Here is a 26,751-nt window from a genome sequence, read left to right on the forward strand (position 1 = left end):
TTTCCCTGCATTACTTCCACATATCTCCTTGCATTTCAGATAAATGCACAGTCACATAGATGAGTCACAGAGAACCACTTAGGTAGCTCTGTAATATTTTGCTGGTCAGACCCTCTGACTTCATTGTAATGGAAAGCAGCAACTTGCCCAAGCTGAGGATCTCTCCCCCATACAGCCTGCATAGCATCAAATCCACTGCACTGTCCTTGCTAGAATCTGGGAAGAATTGGCCCTTTGGTCTTGCAGATTATGAGAATGTATTTTTTGTTTGTTTGTTTGTTTTTTAAACAACCAATGGAAACAAAATACCACTTAATTTGGAAACAAGCTCTAAATACGTCAACCTCAATCAAAATTTAGAAAACTAACATTATTCTCACAATAACTCTGTAGACAATGCTATGAAATACCCATAAATATTGCAGTAACTGTATGCTTAAGTAAAGAAGCTTCTAGGATCCGTTTGGGCAACAATACAAAATATCTAATCTCAGTATCTGGTGCTGTTTTTAATATTCTGATGGCAGTACTCCGTGTGTTGGAAGTCATTGTTGTTTAGTTTCATCATTTTAAATTAACTGTTACATATCTAGATCAGACTTTATCTACTACAATACACTTCTAATCAATTATTTTGTAATGAATATCTACCATAAGCTATTATTATTGATACTCTTTGTGAGTTGAATAAATCAGCCAGAATATATGCTGATTTCATAATAATTGTTCTGCTCTCCTCTATTCTTACAGGATTTGAATGCCATGGGCTATAGGTGTTGATGAAACAATGTGAGAAGTCAAAATATTGCAATAATTTCAAATAGAAGATTTTTCCTACCCTCATGAAATGCTCTTGTTATTTCTTGTTTTTCAACGCGCTTTATTTTAGAAAAGTGTTTTTGAAAATAGAAACAAAAAATCCTCACCTGGGTGGAACAGAGTGTTTTCCTAGCATGTTAAAGAAAGGGGAAGGAAGTTCATTCATCCAAAGATTAACAAGGTGTTTTGTGTATTTGGCCACTAGGATAAACACAAAAGGAGTAAGCACCAAGAAGAATATATGAAGAGCATGCAAGACCCAGCATCCAGCTCCTAAGCTGTCAGTAACTACAAGGTAAGTGTGAGAAACTGGAATGGATGTGTTCATCACAACAACCAGACCTGGCAAAGGGATTCTTGACAGACATTTGGAGGGCTGATAAAAGACTTGTATAACTTTGTCACTGGGTGACACCACATCGCAACTGGGACACATCAGACCTAGAAAGAAACTTTGAAAAGGGTTATGGATAAGCCTTGCTTTATAAATAGACATCCAAAGATGACAAGAGCTCAACACTGTGAGCCTCTGAACTTCTCAAGGGTGCATGTTTCCCTGTCCCAGAACAACAACATGAGTTTCATTCTCGAGAAACAGGAGGCAGATGGGCAGTGACCCACTGTGAGAGCTGTCCCTGTCTCCCTCAGAAAAGTCTTAGGTGTGAAATATATAATCCCTGGTCCTGATAAAACAATAAGAAATCCTCACACAGATCAAACAGCATTAGGGGGAGCATGTGCACAGCAGAGCAGAACACACTCTGTGTGTTATCTCAAAACACAGTGTTTGATACTTCTTTATCTGTATTAACACACCTTAAAGTCAGGCTGCTCCCTGTAAACTGCTCTTACCCAAGTCCTTCTTCCTGCTGGCTTTGCTTTATCCGTCAGTTGGGAATTTAAGTACATCACAGTGACATCTCCCACTATTAGGTGAAAGTGTGATGGATGACAGGAGCAGCACCTGCAAACAAGGCAGCTCACACATTGTCAGTGCCAATCACACTTACCATCTGTCTTCCATTTATCTAGCACAGACCTGACAGCCTTCTTTCATATTGTTTCATTTCTTACCACAAAGGAGCCTCTAATGTTTTCTCAATTGAGAACTGAGAAGTTCTATGGGAAGAAAATAAAACTCAAAGACATTCATTCCAGAAATTTAACTCGTATTGTCCCAAATCTCCTCATTCCTAGGGAAAACCAACAACAACAAATATTTGCGTCCTACAGCCAAGTTAAGCTGAGTTCTGTGTTCTTACTCTCCCTAAATTAATGAAATTTATAATGAAAAAAATATTTATCCTTAACTAAACCTCCCAGTGGATTGAAATGCACTTTTTATGCCTTTTAAAAATCAGAGACATTCAGCCTCTAACTTTAGACACAGGAATTCTAGAAGTTGCTAATAAGATACAGACTTTCTGGCCTGACAAGGTCACATTGCCAATGGAAACTTCATTTTCCCAGCAGTACCATCTCTTGGTGAAGAGATTACAGCAGAGACTCCCAAAAAATGACAGGGCAGAGGAAAATGTGCAGCTGGGAGAGCAGGGGCCAATGTCTTCTGTCTTCATCAGGCCAGAAGAGTAGTTGAAAGGGAAGAAAAAGAGTCAGCTGCATATACCACAGAGAAGATAAGATTTTCATATTTTTGTTTAATTTCTAATGCAGACAGGGCTGCTTAAATAACAGAAGAAATCAAAGCTACCAGGGGAAGAAAAAGATGCACATTAGGATTCTTTGCAATCTGGCAGAATATGTACATATTCAGGGCTGGGGATGCCATCAAATAGCCCTATAAACCTAAGGCGTAGGGAAAAGCCCATCTCATTACACAGTTTTATGTGGCTGGTAACCTTCCTGATCACTAGTTACTGCCTGATTGTTTCTACCACTAAAATATGATTTAATTCAGCACTAGGAAAAAGAAATGATTTAGCTCAGAACTAGAAGAGCATACAAGCAATTTGATAAAATGTCAGTCTTGTTCAAATTTTCTTGCTGTATAAATTGAGTGGTAATGATCTCAGTTCCGCCACCCTCATGTATTTATGCAGCCTTTTTCATGTTTGCTGGCTTTTATTGATTGCTAGATGAAACGAAAAAACAGAAGTTCATGCAACCTAAACTCCAGGGCCTTTTAAGACAGTTTATCCAGATTATTGATGGACATCACTTATTCACTACCACAATTTCACACTAGTCACTGCATTCACACAACTATCATTAGAAGGCAGGCATTAGAAGGCAGACAAACTCTTTATAAAAAGGGTGCCCAGATATCTCTGACTCCTGAGTTTGGTTTATAAATGTAGTAGTATCATACACAAAACTTGAGTTCATCTTTTCAAATAGCATCAGTGTTTCACAAGCTTCAAATATAACCTTCTTTCATAAGAATAATGCTGCTTTATACATTTTACTTATTTCTTCTGGAAATCCAGTGATAGATTTTGACAGTGAAGCTCAAACCTATATAAAGGTTAGAATGGAGTGGACCTGCTTAGTATAAAATAGGACATTTCTTGCTGCTAGTGAGGCTAAACGGGATTTGCTCCAAATGAAAATAATTTCCAACAGCTACTCAGTCAGCAGCAGCATCTAAAGAAAATGAAGGCCATAATGCTACAAACATGACAGAATACAAGAAATAAAGGCAAGATTCTTTAGCTGAAACCCATTCCATTATCTTTCACTTAAGAGTTTATTTTCCTTAGGAATTTTTAACATCAAAAGAAAGATGCTATGAGAAGTTAAACATTCAGAAGTGTTGTAATTCATTGGCAATAGGATATATTTCTCTCTCAAATTACAAATAAAATTTTGGCCAATAATTAAATCAGTCACTATTGCAGAAGCAAGTGTGGTTCTGTGTGGTTTGGGATTATAGCCATCCTTTCTACTTCTTGAATACCTCTGAGCCAAAGATCCCAAGTTCTCATTGATATCAGTAGAATGGGCTGCTTAAAAATCGCTGATTTCTTATTAGCAGATGAGACAAAAGTCAAAAAGTTCATGTTTCTAAACTTGTGGCTGAATGTACTTCCATCCTGAGCTTCCTGTGGCAGCAGCCATGATGCCCAAGGCTTCCCCTTGTCCAAATCACCATGCAGCAGCAGTTCCACCACTGCTGCCATCATGGCTTTGGCCACAGTTTGAGACTCCTCTGAAAGTTAATTTCAGAGCTCAGCAGTACTTTAAAGCCCCCAGTGTTTTCTTGTAGGTTACAAAGGACAGCCTTTCTCCAGCCATCAGCATGTAAAATAATGATAAAACAGTTTCAGTGACAGCATAGACCACATGTCCAGAGCTGGTCAGTATCTAGGAACTTTGAGGTTTGCCTCATTGAGGAAGGGCTATGGGCTTCAGAGCTGCTCTCTTTGGGCTGGGATATATTAACACTGACTCCACATACAACCCTCTAGGTGGCCACTTACAAAGAACACAACAAACAATTTGCATTCAAAAGAAGTAACAGAATAAAAGGCACAGGATGTTTGATTATTTCTTCTCTAAAGGCATTTAACACTGCTTCACTGGGAAGATATTGCTCATTCCTTGTATACGACATGTTATCTTCAAATACCTGTTTATATTAGCAACGGTAAAATGGCTTCAGAGAAGATAAGTGACTTGGCTAAGACCAAAGAGGAAGCAAGTGTGTGATATAAGCTGAGAAATCAGTTTCTCAAGGCTCAATGATCCAGTATAAGTTCAAAACCTGGGGCTTAGTGAGCATTCTATATTTATTCACCATTTTATCTTCTTCTTCCCCCTCTCTCATCCATACAATCAAGATGCATTTTTATTTTCTCTTTTTCATTAAAAATAAAAGCTAGATATTGGTCCTTCTGCCCCAACTCTCACAAAATTAAACAGTCAATCCATCTCGCATTCACTACTTGAAATATTTTACTGCATAGAAGAAAAGTCTGAGAAGAAAAAAGACCAAAGGTACCCAACAGTAGCCTATATGGTTAGCATTTTGCATCTTCCAGAATGATCACCTTGGAGATCGTTTCCCATGAGAAGAGGGGATAGAGTTTACTCTCAATATAATTATTCTGAAACAAAGAATTTTCAGTAGTTGTGTATTCATTTATTTTTTGCTTGTGGTTGCTTTACATTACTGTTGCTTCTTTTTTGACCTGTGCATCCTATATTTTCCATCTGTTCAAGTCATAATTTCCAGTCCAATGGAGCAAAAGCAATGGTAAAAGCATTTTGCCAGCAGCCCTTGGCCTTGCTTTATGAATACAGTTGCCAAGTCTTGCTGCCACTCAGGCTAAGACTCCTAAATGTAAGAGACAGTTTCAAAATAAAGATTAATACTAGTACAATTTTCTCATAAAAGTTACATCATGAGGAAAAGTCTTTGCTTTCCTTTCCTTTATGAGAGAGATCAGCACTGTAAAAGACCAAGTAGATGCAGCATGTTCTCACACTATTGATATTTGCAGCACAGGAGCAGCAAACATGGAGACGACCAATATCCATCACCATGCACACACTGTATGCCCAAGGAGCTCAGCTGTACTGCAGCTGCAGGCAGAGGCATGGAGCAGTCACTATGACCAGCACCACTAGGTTAGAGAAGAGCAAAAGGAAGAGGCAGAGAGATTAACTAACTGGCCTAAAATCACACTGGAAGCTTTTGGCATATTGGGTACTAAATCTGTCTCCTAGATGAAATCCAATGTCTTCATCATATAGTAACGGCTGGCAGTGAGCCTCCTGTACATATTCATCAGATATAACATCACTTATGTTCTTTGCCAACTAGGGATCTAGCAAGATTCCCCTTCATTCCTGAGGTTCTCTTCCCAGCCTGGGAGCACTGAATTTGGAAACAGCCAGAATCTTAAAACCAAAAATCAAATACATTTTGTTTCAGAAAATAAACATTAGAAGCATTTATTTAGAAGGTTGGTGTTCTATTTTCATCCCCATTTAAACAAGATTTTTGAAAATTTTATTAACCTACATATACCAAAATTATCTTAGTTATAAACCACCTCTACTTTTAACTGATCACAGTTCACAGAAATACGGATGGCTTTGAAGTCAGATTTCTAAGACACTGAATTCATGGTGTATGAGCCAGTGAAGATTTTTTAACCTTACTTCCCTGAGATAGAAAAGTTTTTTAATATTTTAAATGCATCTTCAAATGTAATAGCAGTCTCCATGTGTGTTTGAAATTATATCCTTTTAAAGTCACTAGAATACAGAAAGCTCAAAGATGTCCCTGAACACTTACAAACTCCAAGGAATTCAGATTGTGTGTTTTGAAACCACTCACTCACAGCAACCTGAATCTTTGACAGATTGACTCAAAATGAAAACCTGCTATGGTAAAGAGGGTGGATATCCTCCTGGCGTTTATCCTCTACCAGATGAAGAGAAAATAACTGTCCTCAAATCAGCCACCAAGCATTGTGGTTATTTATGTATCACATATTTATAAAGGAAAAAATGACCTGATTTATATAGCAAATCTCTTTCTCCAGAAAACCCATACAAATCACCACCCCCCCAAAAAAAAATTTTAAGAATGAAAAGATTGAGCCCTGAAACATCTAGGTGAAGAGAGACAGATTTTTGGAGTTTGAGATGTATAAACACCAGAGGAAAGAGAGTGTGTTTTGTCTCAAGTCCGAGTAGGAGCTGATTCCTTAGCTGAAGGTACCCAGCACTTCCAGCGTCCTTCACAGCCACCAACTGTGACATTTGTAAAAGGGAGCAGTGAGCTTCCCATGTTTATGAGGCACCTCCTCTTTGGGAAGCGAGATTGTGAGCCATTGGGAGCCTTGGCAACAGTGCTCATTTCCGAAACAAACACTCAGGGCATGGCAGTCCATCCCAGTAACTGCAGTACAACGCAGCTCCACCTCTGACAGAGCTGCTGTGACTTGCTAATAAGGGCTAAAAGAAAGAAACCAGCTCTGCACCCACTATTCTTCCACAGTACTGTCAGATACACAGCAGTGCTGGCACGCAGAGCCTCAGGTTTAAAAAGACAACCAGGCAGTTTCACTTGCATGCAATGCACAATTGCTCTCAGTTTACCACAGTGTAGCCTTTGATCTTGGATTATTTTGGATATGTTTGCTCTTGGATGATATCAGCAGTTACAGTGAACTTCCCACTAACATTGCAAACCTTGGAAAGTGGCACTTTGAGTATAAATTTAAAGTTATACTCAAAGCAGGTATTTTTCATTTCCAGACTTGGTCTCTATATGTCAGTAGTAGCATGCTTGAGTTTCCGAAGTATAAAACAGAGTCAGGTATACAACAAGCTGTGGGGAGGTATTTAAGCATATAAATCCTGCTCAGATGCCTAATTTTCACTCAATTCCTATAAATACCTTTGTGGATTTGAGCTTTACTAATTTTAACATGAGTTCAGTGAGAGATTAGGAGTACCACAAACCTCAGTTCAGGAGAATTTACATATTATCTCCTATTAGCACATAAATGGGTCTCAGGTCTACTAATTTAATATTTTTAAAGTAGTATTCTAAGGCCCTTTGTTGAAATTGTCCTTTCACACTGAAAGAGATCACATCTCAGCAATTCATACAGTATTAGACTGAACAGTACACAAAGAATCAAGTCAACCAACTGTAATTCAGTTTCTATTGAGAAGTAATTGAAGAATTTTGGTGAAATTCATACATGAGGAAGTGACTTCCCATAGCAGGAGTAGGGAAAAAAAAAAAAAAAGGAAAGGTACAGAAAAAAAAATAGCCTTACCTCAGTGTGAATTGATCTTCTGTTGAATTTTTAGCAATAGATACAAGGAAAGTCAAGATGTCACCTTGCTTGACAGTCTTTGGTGCATACCAAATGGCAATATTATTATCCAACCTCATTTCATTTAAGGAAGGGACAGCATGTGTCTGGTAAAGGAAAACACTTCCAATCCTCTGCAAGGGAGGTCCCGACTCATCAATGTCATTGCGCCCTGGTCGGATCCCATTACTTTTCCTAACATCCTCCTTGGTGCATTCCCCTTTCTCATCTCCTGGTTGTATGGCATAGTACAGCTCCACAGGACTCCCTTCAGAATGCTCCATTGGTTTCTTACGGCCAGCTACAACGGTGGGGGGGTTAAACCAGCCTGGCAGCAGTTCCAGCTCTGCCACACACAGCCCCAGGTCCCCCTTCAGCCTGCAGCTGCCTCTGACTTCCCGCGTCTCTCGGAAGGCGAACACCCGCAGGCAGGGCAGCCTCTCGGTCGTGCTATAGTCATCCCAGTCCCTGCCCACAATGTAGAACAGGACCTGGACTTTGGGCTTGCTAGGGTAGATTTTGTCACTCATTATGAAGGCCTTAAGTTTCCAATTAAATGAGAACTTGTTGGTAGACTCAAATGGATTTGAAGACAACATTAAGTCCTGGGGCACTACTTGTTCAATGGAAAAAGGTCCATAGCTGGCATTTAGCACAGGTGGCCTCTTGGATTTGTAGATGAGAAATGACTCCACTCGCGACTGCAAGCTAGAATTCCTCATAATATCCTGGTTGGCTTCCTTAAGAAAGAAGGAAACATCTGCATTGTGGATACGATATGTCACAGGCAAGTAAGTTGGCAGTAAAGAAAACCTCTGTATGCTTTCCAGGATCCCTCGACTCTCAGTCACTGTTGAAAGGAAAGGAAAGTTTAAAAGATCAAATCTTCAAGTCATACTGTGACATAACCTACCTGACTTTAATGGAGGCTTGGCAATGATGTGGGTGGTACTAGTGGCAATAATAAGCATTATCAACTCATGCAGAAGTAGCCCAGGTAAACAGTGATTTATCCAGCTTGCTTGGAAAGCAGTAGGGTTTTCTACGTTCTATATGGCAGATAGATAAAAAGAGCAGCTTGTATAGGTTTACTCATGCCAAAGGTCACATCTTCGCTTGCAATATACATTTGTTATTGGAGAGCAAAATTACCCAGTCAGCAATTGCAGCATAAGACCACTGCACAAGTACATTTAAAAAAAGATTTGATCATTACAGCAAGCTGCACCTACACAGGCAATCAACATCATGATTTATATCAAATGCTACACATGGACCACTCAGACTCCACTTCAGCAGTCTTTCCAGCAGCGTCAAGCAATGCATGGTCATCAAGTGGCTTCCTGCACAAAGCTGAATTTCTCCTGGAGAATAGTTAGCACAATAAGCAATGCACAAAAGCTCTGCTACAAGATTTCAAAAGGAGTTTTATTTATTTGCACCCCATTTATGGCCCCTTCTGTTTAACTGCATTTATGAAAAAGGGTGCTTTTTTTTTTTTCCTCCAGTAAATTACCATCAAGCCTCATATCACTGCTGTTACCCAACCTTACATCGTTCCTTAATACAAATGCATTATCTGTAGGTTGTACACCACTGCACATGGAAAGAACATTTTCAATGACACTGAGCCTCTCACTGTGAGGCATCTATTTTAACTGTGCCACCAAGCAATTACCTGAGGCAGGCTATCATATTAAAGAATCAACTCTCCATTCTTTCTCAGAACTGTCAGTCCCAAAGAGCAAAGACATACACTGTTAAAAAATACAGATGTAAATACAATACGACCTTCCCTGTTTGAACATCTGACCTTCATGCTCATGTCTTCACAGTCCAATTCTGCTGTAAATTGCATTATTTTTCCACAGTAAATTCAAATCTGTAACCTTATTCAGAAAAGTGACAAAAGGTTTACATGGATGACATCCAAAGCAACCCAATTTCCCGAGGTGTATTCCACAGATGCTTTATTAGCCCTTATTATTTGTTTGGAATCTGACCTAACTATTTATTGCCTAGTTAGGAAGTGCAGCAGCCTAACCTGATGACAGCTTTGTCTAGCTACCAATCTCTCTCTTATGTGCTGCAATTCACTGTAAAACGGCTCAAATACGCTTGATGAGGCTTGTTGCTTTCAGATCCCATGGGAAGGTATTCTTTAAAAACTGGTTTCAGACTGTTCACCAAAAACAAGCTGGAAAATGCCGCTCAGAGCAACAACCATCTTCTCCACCCACAGGCAGGATGACCTGAGAGGGAAATTTGCCTTTGCAGGAGATGAGGGTAGAGGAAACCTGCTGCTGCTCCCCATCACCAGTGTACCTCCACAACAAAGCAGCCAATGCAGATCTCGCTCAGATAAGAGCAGGAACATTAGAACTGTTTTGAAACCCAAAACTTTTTCCTCTTCTAAGAGTAAACCGCAGCAATTCTTTGGATGCAAAACCACCCCCTTTCTCTAGCCTTGGTCTTTGTATCATTTGGCTTCCACTTTCTCTCTCTCTAGCCACTCCAGTGAGTGACAGCAGCTGAAGTTTTTAAAGACCCTCTCCTAAACAATCGCCCAACGAATATCTAACAACTCTAAACAGCTTTGTTAGTACTTGGAGTTGCAGGGATGCATCTCTCCTATCCAGCCCTAAGGCAAAATCTGTTCTGCTGCTGTACTTCCTCATATCACCCAGCCCATAACATCATTCCTCCATCTAATGTCCCATTTATAAATTCCATGCTCATTTTGTCCTCCTCCCAACAGCTTGGCAAAGCACCATTAAACACAGAAAGGCATCAAGGAGGCAACTTAGAGGAAAAAAGCTCAGGGTATTCAATTTTTTATTTCCCTTATTTTGATTGCAGCTCCCTCCCTTGCATTCCACGGGGAGAAGTACATTATTTTTATATTAAAACTAACAGAGTGTTTCACCTCATAATTTTTTAATCATTTATTTTAAAGCTTAATTACCTAAGGGCTTAAAAATCTTCTCTCTATGTTCCCCATCTCCATAGGACAGTGTTCCTCAGAGTTTGTAAATCAGTGACTGGTCAGAACAGAACAAGTGCTTACTAAAAAAAAGAAACAGTCCCACCAGATTGAGAAGGGTCTATTTGTTTTTAAACTCCTGGGCAACGGCAAACTGGTCTGCTCATGGCTGTGCTTTGCCCTACCAGCAAGCTGTCACTGTGCACTGAATTCATATTCATGCTGGAAGCTGACAGCAGCTTTCCAAACAGCCAAAGGCCAAACATTCAAACAATTTTACACTTTATCTCGGAAGAGTTATAATCAACACAAACAGAAAAAAAAAATGCTCAAAAAACTACTCTGAGTTCTGATGTACCATCTGGATTTTGACCATGAGAGTTTATTAAGGATTCTGAAGGATAGGAAATTAAACACAAAGACTACCAGAGTCCTTGATTGCAACCATGGCAATTTCTGCACACATTATGCATTTTTGCAGCAAAAAGGAAAAATTGCAGAAGATTACAATTTGCTGTGTTTTCAGATGAGACCCAGATTCAAAATTTTCAGTTACACCATCTACCCTATATATTACATCAAATCTTTAACATCATAATTACAATTCCACAGGGATAACCCAGGGAAAAAAAAAAAATAAAAATCAGTGGTACCAGGTCAGAACAGCCTTCAAAGAGTTCAGTCCATCCACAGTAGGATAGATTGCCAGCATTCAGATGCAGTTCACACAACTTGGAATTCATTAGTTGTAGCAAGCCTGATACAAGATCAGTTTCTTAAGCTGAGACATCATAGAGGAAAAAGAGATTCTCCCAAGGGACTACAGCAGGCAGTGTTGGGTCTTGAGGGACTGCTGTGGTGCAGCATTACTGAACTCATGGGACTGACCCTGCCCTGGGAATGCATGATTTGGCTGCTCAGTCTGCTGAATATCTACTGAACTTGTGGACTGGTGTTGCAGTACTCTGGTTCCAGATGAACCGCAACAGTTTGAAACAAGCCAATACAACCCAATTCTGACACTGCACTTATGCCAGGAGCTGTTATTTCTCAACCCCTAAAAACTATATCTGTATTTGATCTCTCATGCTGTGAATGGTTTGTTGAGGATTTCAATCAGTGCCCACCTGGGAAGAGATGCTGGAGGATGGTAGATTTCTTTCCTTTCTCTTTAGTAAATCTTCACTGACTGATGCTGTTTAAAAAGTACTTGTCATTGATGGAAGAAGCAAATTCCTTGCAGGTCAGTGAAGTTTTAAAAACCCAAGAAAATAGCAGCATATTCAGTCTTCTCCCTCACATCCAAGGCTTGTGCATGTGATATATCCCTGAACAAGACACTGTAAACATGCTGCATTTATCCTCCAAGAGTTCAGACTGCTTCCTTGATTAGGCTATTAACTTTGTACTGCAGTCTGGCTAAAAAATCTTAAATCTTTATTTCTTTAATATCATGTAACAGCAGCTTTCGGTCAATGACAAAATCACTATTCATAGCTCAGTTTTACTGCAATGTTATTGACCATGGCTTCTGAAAATTGAAGAAATCTGACAGACCACTAACTTCATTCTGTATTGTCAGATCCTTGGGATTTCATTGCCCTAACACTTTATTTCTAAACTGTTCAATCCATGACCATACATTTATGATAAATAAAACACTCTTCCAATCAATTATATAATATTACTATTTACAAAAAATAATTGCTTTTTTCTTATGACTGCTGGGAATAACTGCTTAGGAAAACTGCCTTACCAGCTGCAAGATCACACTGGTAATAAAATATATGAAGTTTACTGCTCTATCTCTAAGATTGAGATAGGTGGTTCTTTCCAGTTCAGAAAGAAAGTCTACATTTTAGTTACTTTTGGACATTGAATCTTCCAAATGTCTCTCCTCTCCTGCATATGTAATGCCTTGGAATTTTGTCTTTGATCTAATACTCCACAATTCTACAGGCTTGGGGCAGTGGCTGGACAGCTGTGCAGCAGAAAAAGATGTGGAATGCTTGACAGCTGGCTGACCATGAGCTAGGAGTGGGACCAGGTGGCCAAGAAAGCCAACAGCATTATGGCTTGTATCAGAGAGAGTATAGCCAGCAAGACTGAGGAGATGGTTGTTCCTCTGTACTCAGCACCAGTAAGATTGAACCTAAAGTACTGTTTTCAGTTTCGGGTCCCTCACTACATTTATCATGCTCTTAAAATATGATTATCAGTCATGAAAGATTTTTGACAACAGCTGAACAGTGTGATGGCAATATTTTCTTGGAGTATCTCATTTTACTGAAGATTGTAGAAACCTCCACAATTTTATCATTGACATCTGAGCAGACTACACCCCATCATTTACTAGGTGAGAGATGAACAATCCCAAAGTTATTTTGTTATTCATATTGACAGACAGATAAAAAAAATCATTTAAACAGAAAGGCCCACAGAGGAACACACACAGCTTTATATTACCAAGTGATACAAAAACGATCAGAGAGAAATCACATAACAAAGGAAAGTTCCCACCTGAAAAGGCAGCAAAGTAATAATCACAGAGAAAAATATTGAGATGAAAGGATATGACAGTTTCACACAAGATCGGATGTCAGCCTGAACATGAAAGGGCAAAGCAGTGATGGACACCACAAAGTTTACAGTAAGGAAGAAAAAAATACAGTCACAGTAAGTACTGAGGAATGAGTAACTAAGACTTTTACCTAGCTCCAGATGCAAAATATCAATAATCACAGAGAGGTGCCCCCAATCCATCAGCTGCATGTGATACAAGGATCAAAAGGACATGAAACATAAGATGGCATCACACTCCTGCGTGTTGATTACAGCAACTCACTGGTCCACCTTCACACACACACACACACACACACACACCAGGTCTTGGCCTTCTCTGTGATTCTGATGCATTTAATAAGTCATGAAGTGATGATCTCTAATGATTTAGTACAAGTCTATGTGCTGTACCAAGGGGCCCCAGCACCCTAGTGGTGAAAGAGCTAGAGACAGGCTGTAGAAACATTAGAATGCTTCTAAAGGTTTCTCAGGCTCTGACCAGAGTTTTCAATGGCAGTAGTTGGCCTCCCCTTCCCTGCCCTCCCATGACAGTACTTATAGAAGTGACTGTGTAGATGCTGCGGTTCTGCTAACAGGACTTTACGGATGGAAAGAAACAAATTCTATGCATCAAGTTAACAGCTGACTTGCAAAAGTAATAAGCCAGTTTCTGCTGCTGGCCAACACGACTGTATGCCCTAATCCAATCCTAGCTGCATGTGAACTTGCAGCACACAAGTATTCATGGCTTCTGGATGATCGTTCTCCTGCTTTCTTAAAGGTGCTAGAGCCATCAATTTTCTTAAAGAAGAGGAAATTTAAAATTCGTTTTAAATTTGTTAATCTATATTAGGTCTCTACATCTTGCTGTAGGCTCTGTGTCTAACACTGAATTTGTAAAGCCAACAAACGAAAGTAGTTAATGTTAGCAATGGAAGATCAGTGACGATTAAAAACTAAGTCTCATTTAAATAACTATTTTACTGGCATGTGCAGTATATTTCCAAGAATGTTAAGAAAACTTATGATGTTCACTAAATGCACACCTATTTCATACTCACTAGAGAAAGTGCAACCGAAACATACTTCAGCGTGTTCTCAGAAGGAAGAGAACATTCCTGACTACTTCCAACTTTGTCAACTAAGCAGGGAGCTAACATCTCTCTCTCTCAAAAAAAAAAAAATTGAAATTATCTTTTCATAACTCCAAAGTATTTTTCTCCCAATGCAGGCAAACTGAAGGCCAAGACCTCATCTAATATTCATTTAACCAAACCTAGGAAAAGTTCTTTGCTCATGCAAATCTCCAAAGTTCTATTCAGAAACAGATTCTACCTTTTAAAATCCCCTTTTAAATAGGTATGAGATGGAAAGAAAAGTGGTTTGTAGAGAAGCTGATGAGGATACAGAAGCTACACAATTTGACACTCCACAAACACCTAAAAATAGAAAGATAAACTGGAACTTTTCTCCTTCCCCTGCCTGATAAACCCTCCAATGTTTTCTTTAGCACTTCTTTGGGAGTTTGCTCTGTCAATTTTGAGCCAGTTTCACATCTCTTCGCAGATTTTAAAGGTCATATTAAAATCTGCCTCAGCTAAATATTCGTTTTTTTGAAGCCTGACTGGAAATTGGAATGTTATACCCTTGGTGTCACAGACAGACTCCTCCAAGGAGGATGCTGTGAGGCATGGAGCTGAGGACTCTGTCTATTTAATTGCAGGGATATTTCTCCCAGAAAACATAGAGGATCTTTGAAATTCAGCAGCAATGAAGACTGCAGGGGAGCTGAACAAGAACCACTGAGAGCCCAAATTATTTCCTCTACCCTGTAATTATCCTGGATACTTAAAAATCCCTGCTACACGGACATGAATAGTTCTGCATTCTAGTCCCACTGAGAAGCTTCGAACAAAAGATTTCAGAGGAACTGGTGAAAAGCCTACAATAGAAAGCTCAGAAACAATAACAATCCTACATATAAAACAAATTACAGATACATTTTCTGCCAAGCAGGTCTTCACATTTACAAAGAGCACAAATTGAAGTCCCTGTCGTAGCAAGCTCTCAGAGCCTGGTTCTCTGAGCATTCAAAATAATTATCCTCACCACTGTCACAGTTCATGTGTGCACACGTGAATCCACACACACACATATTTAAAATAGTTGAATTCACTTTTAATATCTACATTTGTGTGGGTATGAGCAAATCCTAATGCAAACATCCTGCTGTATACGTTAAGTCTGTACCAGATGGATTCTAGAGTCGTATAAATGACTGATGCTTCCAATCACTGCTTGTAAATAACAGATTGAAAGATGAAGTCCTCTAATTGAATGTCCTCAGAGTAAAGAGCAGCATCTACTAGGTAGAGTAAGACAGATGGTAGGATTTTTCTATGAGCAGAAAACCAATAGAAAGGCATTAACCAAATTAAGTTGCATTTAGAACTTGCACTGGCCACTAGATCTTATTCAGTAGGAATAATTTATAGACTTGATGCTGCAATTTGATATATTCTACTCTAAACTCGTGAATAATTTATTTTTCAGCTGTCCAGCTAAACTGACTCAAAAAAACCCAATGATCTCAAGTCAATTCAAAGTGAAATTTTCTTATACCCCATCAATATTGAAGAAAAACCATGAAAGAAAAATCTAATAAGGCCTCAAGAATGAATATTAATACAGTAATGTATTCATATAGATATATTTTACAGACATATTTATATAAATTAGAAATACAAAGCCTTTAACTTTTCTTCTCAAACTCCATCTTCATAGTAACTTCCATGGGAAAGCTATTCCTTCAGCCTTCCTACAAAACAGACATCTAGAAGAGGTATCAGGCTGTTTTTAAGCTCCTAAGCATGCAACAAAGGTAAGTCTTCCAGAGTTGGAGAGGAGCCATTCTTCAGAAAGCATGGTTGAACACGTTAGCTATCTCTCATTGACCTATTTGGATAATAATGAAATCACTGGATAAATGGAACAAATAGCTGAGCAGATAATTCTATGCTTATTTACCATGATCCACAAGCCACTATCAATTACTGTGTTACTAGACAACAAAGATAAGGATTAAATCTGTCTTGGGAAGACAACAAACATAATTAAGACAGAATAGAAAATGCAAAACTATATTTATAATTTACAGTACCATACTTGGTTTAAAAATTAAGTTAGGCTTTGCATATCTATGTCTAAAGTCTACAGATACGTAGATACGATTCCTTTCCTAGTCATAGAAAAAATGGTTCAAACTGCTCAAACAAATCACAGGAGTGTACAGACATTTACTGGCTGGCAATTTAGGAAATATCCAGGAATAAATCAACCAAGACAAACCACTGAAAGTGAAGGAAAGCAAAAGTATTAAAATGATATATTAAAAGTGTTCCCCAAATTACATATGGTTCACAGAGATGCCACATACAAAATTTAAGCCTTGAGGGTTTCAAATTGGGTAAGTAGCAAGTAGCATTAATGAGATTATAAGCATTGAAACTGAAGACCTTTGCTTATGTTAAATAATTTTACAACACAGCCTGAAGAAGGAAGGCAGATAAGGTTCATTGGCGATATCTTGGGAGAAGTTATTTACAGTTGGTGAAAAAGAATCTCAGCTAATGTACAGAAATAAGATTAACGTTCCCAACATCATCTTCATCACATCCCATGAGAATTAGCAGCACAAGCAGACAGCGTGCTGAACAGTTCCATAGCCAGTCTTTTCGGGTTGATGTTACATCTCTGCTGCATGTGTGCAGTGCAGTTCCTTTCTCAGTAAAAAATAACTTCAATCCTGCCTTGCTATTACTACAAGGCTTTAAAGTAGCTGCAGCAGTTCAGCATGAAATGTTTCAGATTACACTTATGTATTATGACTGTGAGTCTTCCTATGTAAATACATACAGATCTGATCTTTGGAAAGACGACTGCATGATGTGATCCCTGCTTAGGAACATGTGTTTTCAGTAATAAATTCCATAGACCAAATGAATGAGGGCAGCAATATATCACCTTTTCTTGTAGATACAAAAATTGTCAACTCCCACTCTTGTTCATGCAGAAACATCCCTTAGGGCTTATGCCCTCCGGTTTCTTTCAGTCTTTTTAAAGGTCAGGGTCTGACATTTCAACAGTGTTAGAAGTCATTGTCTTCTTTCCTGTATGTGTGTCTCTGCTTAAGCATTATTCCCTTCTAGTTACAAGGCCGAAGGCAAGAAATTACTTCTCCATAAGAAGACTAGATCTGGTACTTGCACTTGGAGACTGATTATAAATAAGTCAAGGCAGCTCGGTTGAAATAATACTAGATGCAAAAGGTTATGCATAAAACCAACAATCCACAGGAAATATGAAATTAAAATAGAAGATACATTTATTTAAGTGAAAAACAAAACAGAACATGAAGTCAGTCTAATTCACAAACCAAAACGACTGAGGCCTTTTCTATAAATGCAAATAGTATGTCATTATCAGTTACTACAAATAGCTCAATTCAAATCCTGAGATTTCTCCTGTCTGCACTCAACCCTGACCAGAAAGAATAAATTTGCTTTCAGCAGGATCTGCAGCTAATACATAATAGGTTGTCCTTTCAGAGCTATTGTAACTGATAGGTGAGATCGCTAGGTAGGATGACAGGGTCACAGAGGAACTCAGTACTTAATTAGAACCCACTCCAGGGGATGGTTTAGTTAATTGCACGACCTAGCAAAACTCCAAGGCTGCTCTTGATTAAATTAGTTTGTGAGGGTCTTTCATAAACTTTTTTTCTTACATTATTCATACTCTGATGCACTCCAGTAATGCCTTTCCTGACACCTCTTTCCACCCAGAGTTATTTACCAGAATCCTCCTATGAGAAAATTCTTTGAAATTGTCTACCTGGCATACTTAGACAGTAGTGAGAGGCCTCAGCAACACAAGGAAGACAGGGAGCCACCTTAACAAGCTCTTCTGAAAATGTACTGGCAACCCTAACAAGGAATAGTTAAAGTTTGGGAGGTGGGGGGTGTTCTGCTTTTTGTTTTTTTGTTTCTTTGTTTTTGTTTTTGTTTTTGTTTTTTTTTAATGGAAGAAAAATTGCAGTAAGGTTGTTCTTAAAAAAAAAAAAAAAATCTGCAGCTGTAATTAGGGAGTGCATCACATTTCTCCCAATTAGCTTAATTAGTGTGCAGGCTGATTGAGACCTGAGCAGGAAAGGTTTCCCATTATTTAAGGGTGTGGAACAACAGAGCAAAGACCAAAAATTTTCATAAGATCACTAAAGGGACTAAAGACTAGAGGAAGTATTTTACCACTGCTCAGGGTGAAGTATTAGTTCTCAAAGCATTTAAAGAGAACAAACTCCTTAGAGAGTTATTTCAGCTCCACCTTACTAAATCCTAACCCAGTGCTAAAAACAATTTTTTTTTAACTGGCCCTACTATGATTTCATCAGAAGATTAGACAAAAAAGAAATAAAAACTTGTGGTCCTCTTGGTATTAATTGAAGCCCTGATATGAACTGTAAAGAAACTCAGTTTCATCAGGACAGACAGAGCACATACAGGTAGCGCATACCTTGTGATCAGAGGATGGATCTGGCATTGGACCAGAGGAGGTCCAGTACTGCCCACTGCCTGTTCGATCTGGAGTGACAAACAGACTGCTGCAAAGTAGTGCAGAAGTATTTATGTGATTCTTAACATTGATTTTATACAATCCACCGTAGAATGAAAGTCAGATATATTCTTCTCTTTGCCAAACGATATGGATTTGCTGAGTGTAACTTCCCAGAGTGTAGATGTACATATGTACACATAAATGCTCCATCATAATTGTGATAATAAATACATAATTAAATCACTGTTCACAGAAGATTCTTGTCTATGTGAACATTAGTCTGCTCTCTGTTACCCCAGTGCTGAAAGAAGTACAACTCCTTGCAATTCTTCCTCTAGTTTTTGAAGCTCTGACATAACTGAGAAAAGTTTTCAATGACTTGGAGTTTGGCAATGGGTAAATTGATTCCAAGGAAACCAAAAGTGAATCCACTCACTCAGCAGAGCATCTTTGCCATAAGAAAGATCAGAAGATCAAGACCAGTAGACATGACAGTGCTCCATGAATGCATATATATTTTATTACTCCACATCTTAAACTATCTTTATTATTTGTGCTTTGATGTACACAATTGACTTTTTCAATGATTACTATATGCTGGATTTTTGCATCTCATGCAAAAGAAACTTCATCTAAATCAAACCCAATTACAGCTATTTTTTTATTTTGAAAAAAAATTAAAAACTATGGCCAAGCAGTCAAGATCCAAAAATAATTCTCCTTTGATTGAACTTTAGCTAGAATGACCTCTTACCATTAGCATTCTGCATTCATAAGAAGTGAGTTAAAAGGAAATAATCTCTGAAGACAAAGAATGTAATCAAAGCTACAACCCATAAGGGCTTTCTTTAACAAAATACAGCTCAGTTCACATCATTCTTTCTAGTATTTAATGATCTGCAGTCTTTTGTACAGGAGATCAATTAGCTGATCATTGTACCATGGTGAAATGAAGTTTAAATAAAGTTGTTATCCTATGTTCATTGGCCTATATGAAAGTTTTGGTCTTTTACCAATTCACAATGGGCAGGTATTATAGTAGCATGAAGGACTGATCAAAACCAGACAGTAATCTTTAAAAAAACATGTTTCTTTTGTGCCAATCCTGCAACAATCTGTTGTATGTTTCCATGCCAATAGCAAGTCCAAACAATATTTTTATAATTAAAGTTACATGAAAATAGAATAAAAATCATAAAAACTCCATAGCAATAGAAAAAAAAAAAGAAATACTAAATTACTATTTACATCCCTCATAACTAGAGGCCAGGTATACCCTACTTAAACACAATCTGACCAAGCAGAGAAATGGAAGTGATACGAGCAAGCAGAGGAGCACTTACTTATAACACCCCTTTTTGTCTGTAAGTAAAATAGAAATGAAGAATTTAAATGTATCATAATTATGTGAAAGAATAATTTAAGACTTCCCTATATTATTTTAATCTTCCTCAGAAAGCTTTATATTGCTCAAATCAGCAAGAAATTTCAAAGGGGCTGTTGGAATTTCTATCTTTCTGACAATTATACATTTGCTAACCAAGGTGTGAGCTGTTAACTAGTAGCTACTTCCATTCACATGAATGATTCACAGCTACTGCATAACAAAAGATTTGAATATCCAGAAAGTAGATTTAGCACATCTATTTTATGTGTTTACCTAAGGAAGAGGCAACCACACAACATGGCTTCTGAGTATACAGCACTTTGCTCACACAGGAACAATGCACTGAGTAGCTTTTACTTGGAAGGTTTCTGCAGTTTGAAATTTGAACATTTAACAGAGTGGAAGAATTTCATTTTCTGGGGCACAGCTTCTCACTAACACAGGTGCTCTTAAAGGAGAATTTACAGCGCCCATTACCTTCTAACATAGCAAGTAATGAGAAATGACCATGCAAGAAAAGACATTATAAAAGACTTCACTTAATCTGAGATTTGTGGGAGTAGAGCTCCAGTTTAGCCATCAGAAGCTAAGTTCAAAGTCCAGCTGAAATAGGATCTGCAGGAGGATGGTGTGTAACACCAGGAGCTGCTCTGCCCACCTAGACAAATCATGACTGGAATTCTTACACAGTCATTACACAGTGCCATTTATCTTGCTTAGTGTCTCGCAGGAGTGGAGAGGACGCAGACATTGACAGTCTGCAGGAGATTCATTACCCTGGCCACTGAGGAGGGGAGTAAAGAACAAACACAACGCTTTTCATCTCACTGTGACAGAGTGGCAGGGGTACAAGTAAAATATGGTCAATACACTCCTGGGAATACTAAGAGGTAAGCTCACTTCCTGCCTTAGGCTGGAAAAGCAGCCCTTAATTGGAATCAGATCGCATGCACCACACTTAAGTAGAGAACTACTTGGGGAGTAGCTCAACAGATGTCAGCCAGGCTACGTGAGAAGTAAGGTACCAGGCTATTCTGATTTCCTCACACTTCAGTGGTATTTTCTTCTCTTTGGGGCATTAAGAATCTTTCAAGTTTACACATGTGGATGAAGGGTGCTAGACTGATGGAAGTCCTCTCTTTACCCTAAGAGCCTACATGTCACAGGCAATCAGCATAAAATTCCCATTGTCAAGCTCAGCAGTGGTTTTCACCTGCAGAACAGGAAACAGAGCTGTCATGCACTTCTCAGGGACCTTCACTCATCATCAGCAGTGTGCCTAGATTCAAATACTTCAAAGCTGTTACTTCTGATCTGTTATTCTGTGATAGACTCATCAAGATATAAGCAGTACAGAAAATCGAAACAATCACTGCACAACGTAAATGCTATCTAAGTGAGTTGTGGCATCATAACACTGAGACAGTGGTTCCTAAACAGGAGCAAGATACAAGATCAGTGAATTTCACTAGGTTAAAGGCATATGGTAGAAGTCAATCTAACTCTTCAGTTTTGACCTCGTTATATGTGCCATTGATGTTCAGCCTGAACTTGCAGATGGAACCAGATTCTGGGAGATCCTGTTCAGGTGCATAAAGGAGTCTGTAACTTACAGACACACAAGAAGAATAATTTAAGGCAGAACTGCGAATACTGTCAGAACTCAAGAAACAACAGATTTGAGATTTGTTTTGCCCTACTGAAGTTGATAAAGGCACACCAAAAGGAGATATGCACATTGTGTCTTACTCTACAGTGCCTGAACTGCAATAATTAGCACATCAAGAAAATATTAAAACATTTACAAGCACATATCCTCACTGAGGCAAGAGAAAATCCCAGCTTCAGATAGGAAGTAATTAAACCCAAAATCTCACCTAGTTTCCCAGCTTCACACAGGAAGCACCCTTACAACAGTAGATTCAGTCTTCAAAATGATCAGCTGCAGTATGCTTCAATGATCCACTAAGTAAAGAAGCTCCTGAATGCTGGTAAATGCCATCCTGGGTGGAGATACTGTCTCTGACTGCTTGAAACAGGACAAATTACTCTGGTAGCTGTGTAGAGTGCTCTGCAACTTTGAATCCCTGTCACAGATTCTGCTGTTGCTAGCACTGTGCCATAGAAACCATGGCTAATTAACTAAGAAAGTAAAGCCAGAGCATACATAAAGGTGCACAGGTAGATAAATACATCTTCCACGTGTTGAAAAAATTCAAGAGATGAAAAGGATAAAGCCCACCATAAGCCAGCATGCAGTGGCAATCTGTCAAAGGTGCTCTGACTTCATTATCACCTCCAAAGTACAGTTCTCCCATTGTGTTTCAGCCGCGAATGTAGCACAGGAAGATTTTAGGGCAGATAAATTAAAGCAGGTTTTTTTTTTTTTTTTTTTTTTTGGCAAAGATCCATAGATCTGAACCTTCTTTTATGCTGTATTTGGTTTCACTGATCCATTTGGATTTTAACAATACCATAGATAATAAGTGAATGTGTTTCACAACTTGGTAAGGTAACCAAAATGCCAGCATCTGCCTAATGGGCCTTATCATCAAGTCCTAATGAATTTTACTGCTGTGTAACTTGAATGGTGCAAGAACCACTGAGAAGATATAAAGATATTTAAGAAGGAACAGTTTGTGTTTAACATCTTTTTCAAAGAAAAGGGGATGGAAATAATCTTTAGTTTGCTCAAATACTTGTATTACCCACAGCATTAAATTTAAGTCAACAAGATTATGTGTGCAAGGAAATCTGTCACAGAAGTAACACTGCAGAAGTAAGGCTGCAAAAATCACAACAAAAGTAACATTCAGAAAGCTTTCTTTATGTACTACCTAGCTAAAACTCTGTAAAGCAGTTCTGAAGAAGTTGTTTTCTGTAACCCAACAGGAAAAACTGGAAGTTATGAAAAACCTAATATCTAACTTGAAAAATATTTTCCCCTGATCAGGATTGGAGCACAAAAGCCAGAAAAGTCTTCAAATTTTTTTCTCTCTCTGCCTCTTTGATGAATATCACCTCATTCAGATTTCAATTGGAAAAGCAAGTAGAAACAAAATTAGATCAACTACATCAAGGAAATACTTTTAAGTCTCCTAAGTCTCCTCTTTCTGGAAAAGTTCTTAAACAGAAGAATAACAGATGAAGCAAACAAACAACATACTCTCACAGAAAACATTATTTGCAGTAAAATATGTAATTCAAACACCTTTTATGAGTACCCAGAGACTGCTCTCATATGCTGAAATATATTTGATGACTTCATAATAGAGTAAGGTTCTATATCTACTTATGCAAGAACAAATGAGTAAGAAAAAATTATCTTTTTGCAGTGTTTTGCCAAGAGGTAGCTGTTACCATTTTCCAGAAGAATATCTGGACAAGATGAGCATCTAAGCACCATTAGCTGCAGATGTCATTTCAGGAAAGTGCAGCTTATATATGAAGACTTTCCAAAATCCTGTGAAAATCTTTGAGACCCTGAAGGTTTGCAGCTCTTGCGGGTGAACTTTCAAGAGAGGCTACAAGTGTGTAAGACACGCTGTGCAACCGTACAGATGGGACCAGAACACTTTCTTAGTGTTTTCTCGATGCCACTGCCATGGTACATCCCCACGTAGGGCTAAAATCACATTAAGCAATGGAGCCTTGAAAATATTCTGTATTTTCAAAACTAACACTCATATAGAGAAATTCCAGCCTGACAGGTGTTTGCTTGGATTTCAGAGCACGTTCTTATGTAGATAGTTTTATACATTAGGTTTCAATACACAGTTTCTTAATTTAGACCACATACCACTGGATTGCTACATGCAGACCCAATAGAGGGGAAAGCAAAAACATGCCACAAAGGAAGATGGTTAATGGCATGGTCAGGAATTTGAAGATTCTGATATATGTTATAAGTTTGAGCTTTCTGAATATTTTTTTTATTAATTTAAAGTAGAAGTCCATAGATGTTGAACTTCATAGTAAATCACTTTATAGCAGTCTGTGTCAATATCTTAGCTGGGTCTGCTATGCTACTGTGATTTTATATTATTGAACAACTTCAAGAAAATCAAATGAAACTTAATTTTATGCAACCGTGTGCGATTTTGACACATGCAGTAAAAAAATACAGTGTGATCCAAGTGTCCACACAGCCAATTAAAAGTACTTCCAAAAGACTCCATCATTTTTAGATCAGCTTCTTTGTCTAGGATTCATTCCATGATACAAGCCAAGACAACAACTGATTGTCACAGAACTACTCTGTATACTCAGTGCTTCACAACAAAGCTCCATGATGCCAGAGTTTGGCATCAGTAAGAAACACAGTTCTGCTGATTCAGGAACATGAGTCAAAGCCAATAATTGTTATGACAGGTATGCTCTGGGCTCTGTTGGGATTGCATGTGAAATAAAGGCTTTGCGTTTCTGTTGTCTAAGGAGTGAGTTGCACTCATTTTATACCAGAAAAATATTCAAATATTGGGATTCCAGTAATTGAGAGACTTACAAATATTTCAGCTTTGCCAGTACACGCACTAAATTAAAATAAATACCGTCAGAAGAAAGATTTTGATGTTACCACGAAGTTCTATTCCTGAATTTGCTGAACAGAATACAATTGTCTTTACTCAGGTCTCCTGTTTTATACAAGTTTGATGCTTGTACAACCTGGCAGCTTTTTAGCTCAATCATATAAATGTCTTAATACCCTGCATTGATCTGGAATCAACACAGTTGCCAACACATGGATAAAAAGCACCTGGAGAATTTGTCGGTTGTTATTTCAAGCAGTTTATTATTCCTTGAGGACTCATACAAACACTCAGAACTATCATGCCTGCATTAATACTGCTCTCCTACACCTCTGGGTACAGTAACACTCTGCATTAAAGATGCTTTATAAAATTGTTTGTGAGTTGATATTGCAGTGGGATTACTTTGTATGGTCTACAGCTTTGCACTAAATAAATACTGGAAAGCTTGCATGCTGTGAAGTAGGCAGTTTGAGCAATTCAGTCTGGCCTTTGGACCACAATTAAGAACAAAAATAAAGCATTGATATGTACCAAGTTGTATTTTAAATCTTGGATTTGGCAAACTTGTCATTAACACAAACTCAAGGAACATTAGTAATGCTGTGCTTACAAACTGGTACTGAAAACAATGGTCCACAGGCTGAGTGAAGGAGGATTTAAGCAAGCTGTCCTTGTTGCTCATGCAGAGGTTGAGATACCATGATATATTTTTGCTATTTCTTTTCTCTTTGAGTGACTCTCTGCTAGTTATTTACAAAACACTGCCTGGAGTTTTAAGTGATTGATTTAATAAAGTCCTGATTCAGTTTAATTTGCAAACACTCTGGTTTTTTGCATTGAAATTTGTTGACTGCATTTTTTTGAAATACTCCAAATATTCCTAACTCCTCCAATGTGGCGTCCCCAAGGAAATCAAATTGAAATCTAAAGCCAATCTACGGACAACAATAGTTTGTTGGTTTGTAGTGGCACTCTCCCTGAGTGAGATGTGTACTTACTGAGAACAAAGAGCATATTGGAAATTCCCTGGATAGACAAAACGTTCTAAAATAATTCAGCAAAAGGTTCCATTCAAAAGAATTTGCCTCTTTTGTCTTGGGCATCAATTTTGAGCAGTGACTAACTGAAGCTGTATAGGTAAAAAAACAATTCAACATTCCAAACCCTGAGACTTCCAAAGATTTTTAAAGTTGAGACTACAATTATTTTTTTTACTATAAGCCATGATAATGATTGCTTATTAGTTTCTGTATCCATCCTAGTTTCATATTACTTCATATATACATAAATCCACAGAGTAAGTAGACACCATCCATGTGTCTATCTCATCTATTATTAATCATACAAAGGGGGAAATTAAAATAATTTGCCAGAGATTATTAAAAAGTCCAGGTCATTTCATCACTTACTAAAGAATGTACATAGAAGATGCTACGTGGTTTTTAATATTTGGTAAATTTACTGCTTGAGGTAATTTTGGAGAACAAAACAGCCTTGAGCCTTTGGAAAGTCAGTTTGCCAATAAAATTGCTGGAAAATTGAATATTAAGGAACACATTCAACATTTCTTCTATGCCTTATCTGACTCAGGCTCACTAGCAAGAAAACACGACGCTTTAAGCAAAGATATGGATTAAAGAATGAGAAGATGATCTGGTACGGCAGTATTGTTTGGCCTTATGATAATACCTCACATTAAAGGATTTTTAAAGAATCTTCTGCACCAGTTAGCTCTTTGAAACAACCAAGCATTAGATCCAGTTTTAAGTTCTGGAGACAAAAAGGGGCCTTTTACAAACCCAGTGTAAAATGCATCAATTCCTGGGGCTTATACCAGATCCACAGCCAGTACGAAGGGTCAAATCTTGCTTGACTTTTATGACACAGACCGTTTCTTATTTCCAAAAAAATTCTTCTCTGACCATCAATCCAATTGCCCTGGAGGTAAGCCTAGATGATGGAAAAGTTTTCTGTGAAGGTATATGGAAAAGTGATTTTTATATTAGCTTTCAATCACTTTCCATGGATTATTATTTTTTTTTTTTTTCCTCCACA

General features: G+C 38.2%; 1 protein-coding gene across 1 annotated transcript in view; it reads right to left on the minus strand.

Annotated features, from left to right (window-relative positions):
- The window catches only part of TMEM132D (transmembrane protein 132D), a 195,648-nt gene that overhangs the window by 144,746 nt on the left and 24,151 nt on the right, over nucleotides 1-26,751 (minus strand). Inside the window, exons 3-4 of the mRNA XM_042829099.1 lie at nucleotides 8,848-8,983; nucleotides 7,581-8,504 (exon numbers count right to left, since the gene is read on the minus strand). Coding sequence (XP_042685033.1) covers nucleotides 7,581-8,504; nucleotides 8,848-8,983 — 1,060 coding nt within the window. The remainder of the gene's footprint in view (nucleotides 1-7,580; nucleotides 8,505-8,847; nucleotides 8,984-26,751) is intronic.

The sequence above is a fragment of the Centrocercus urophasianus genome, unplaced genomic scaffold (assembly GCF_019232065.1).
Source record: "Centrocercus urophasianus isolate 14NV4802_14NV808 unplaced genomic scaffold, USGS_Curo_1.0 seq_30, whole genome shotgun sequence".
NCBI classification, from domain to species: Eukaryota; Metazoa; Chordata; class Aves; order Galliformes; family Phasianidae; genus Centrocercus; species Centrocercus urophasianus.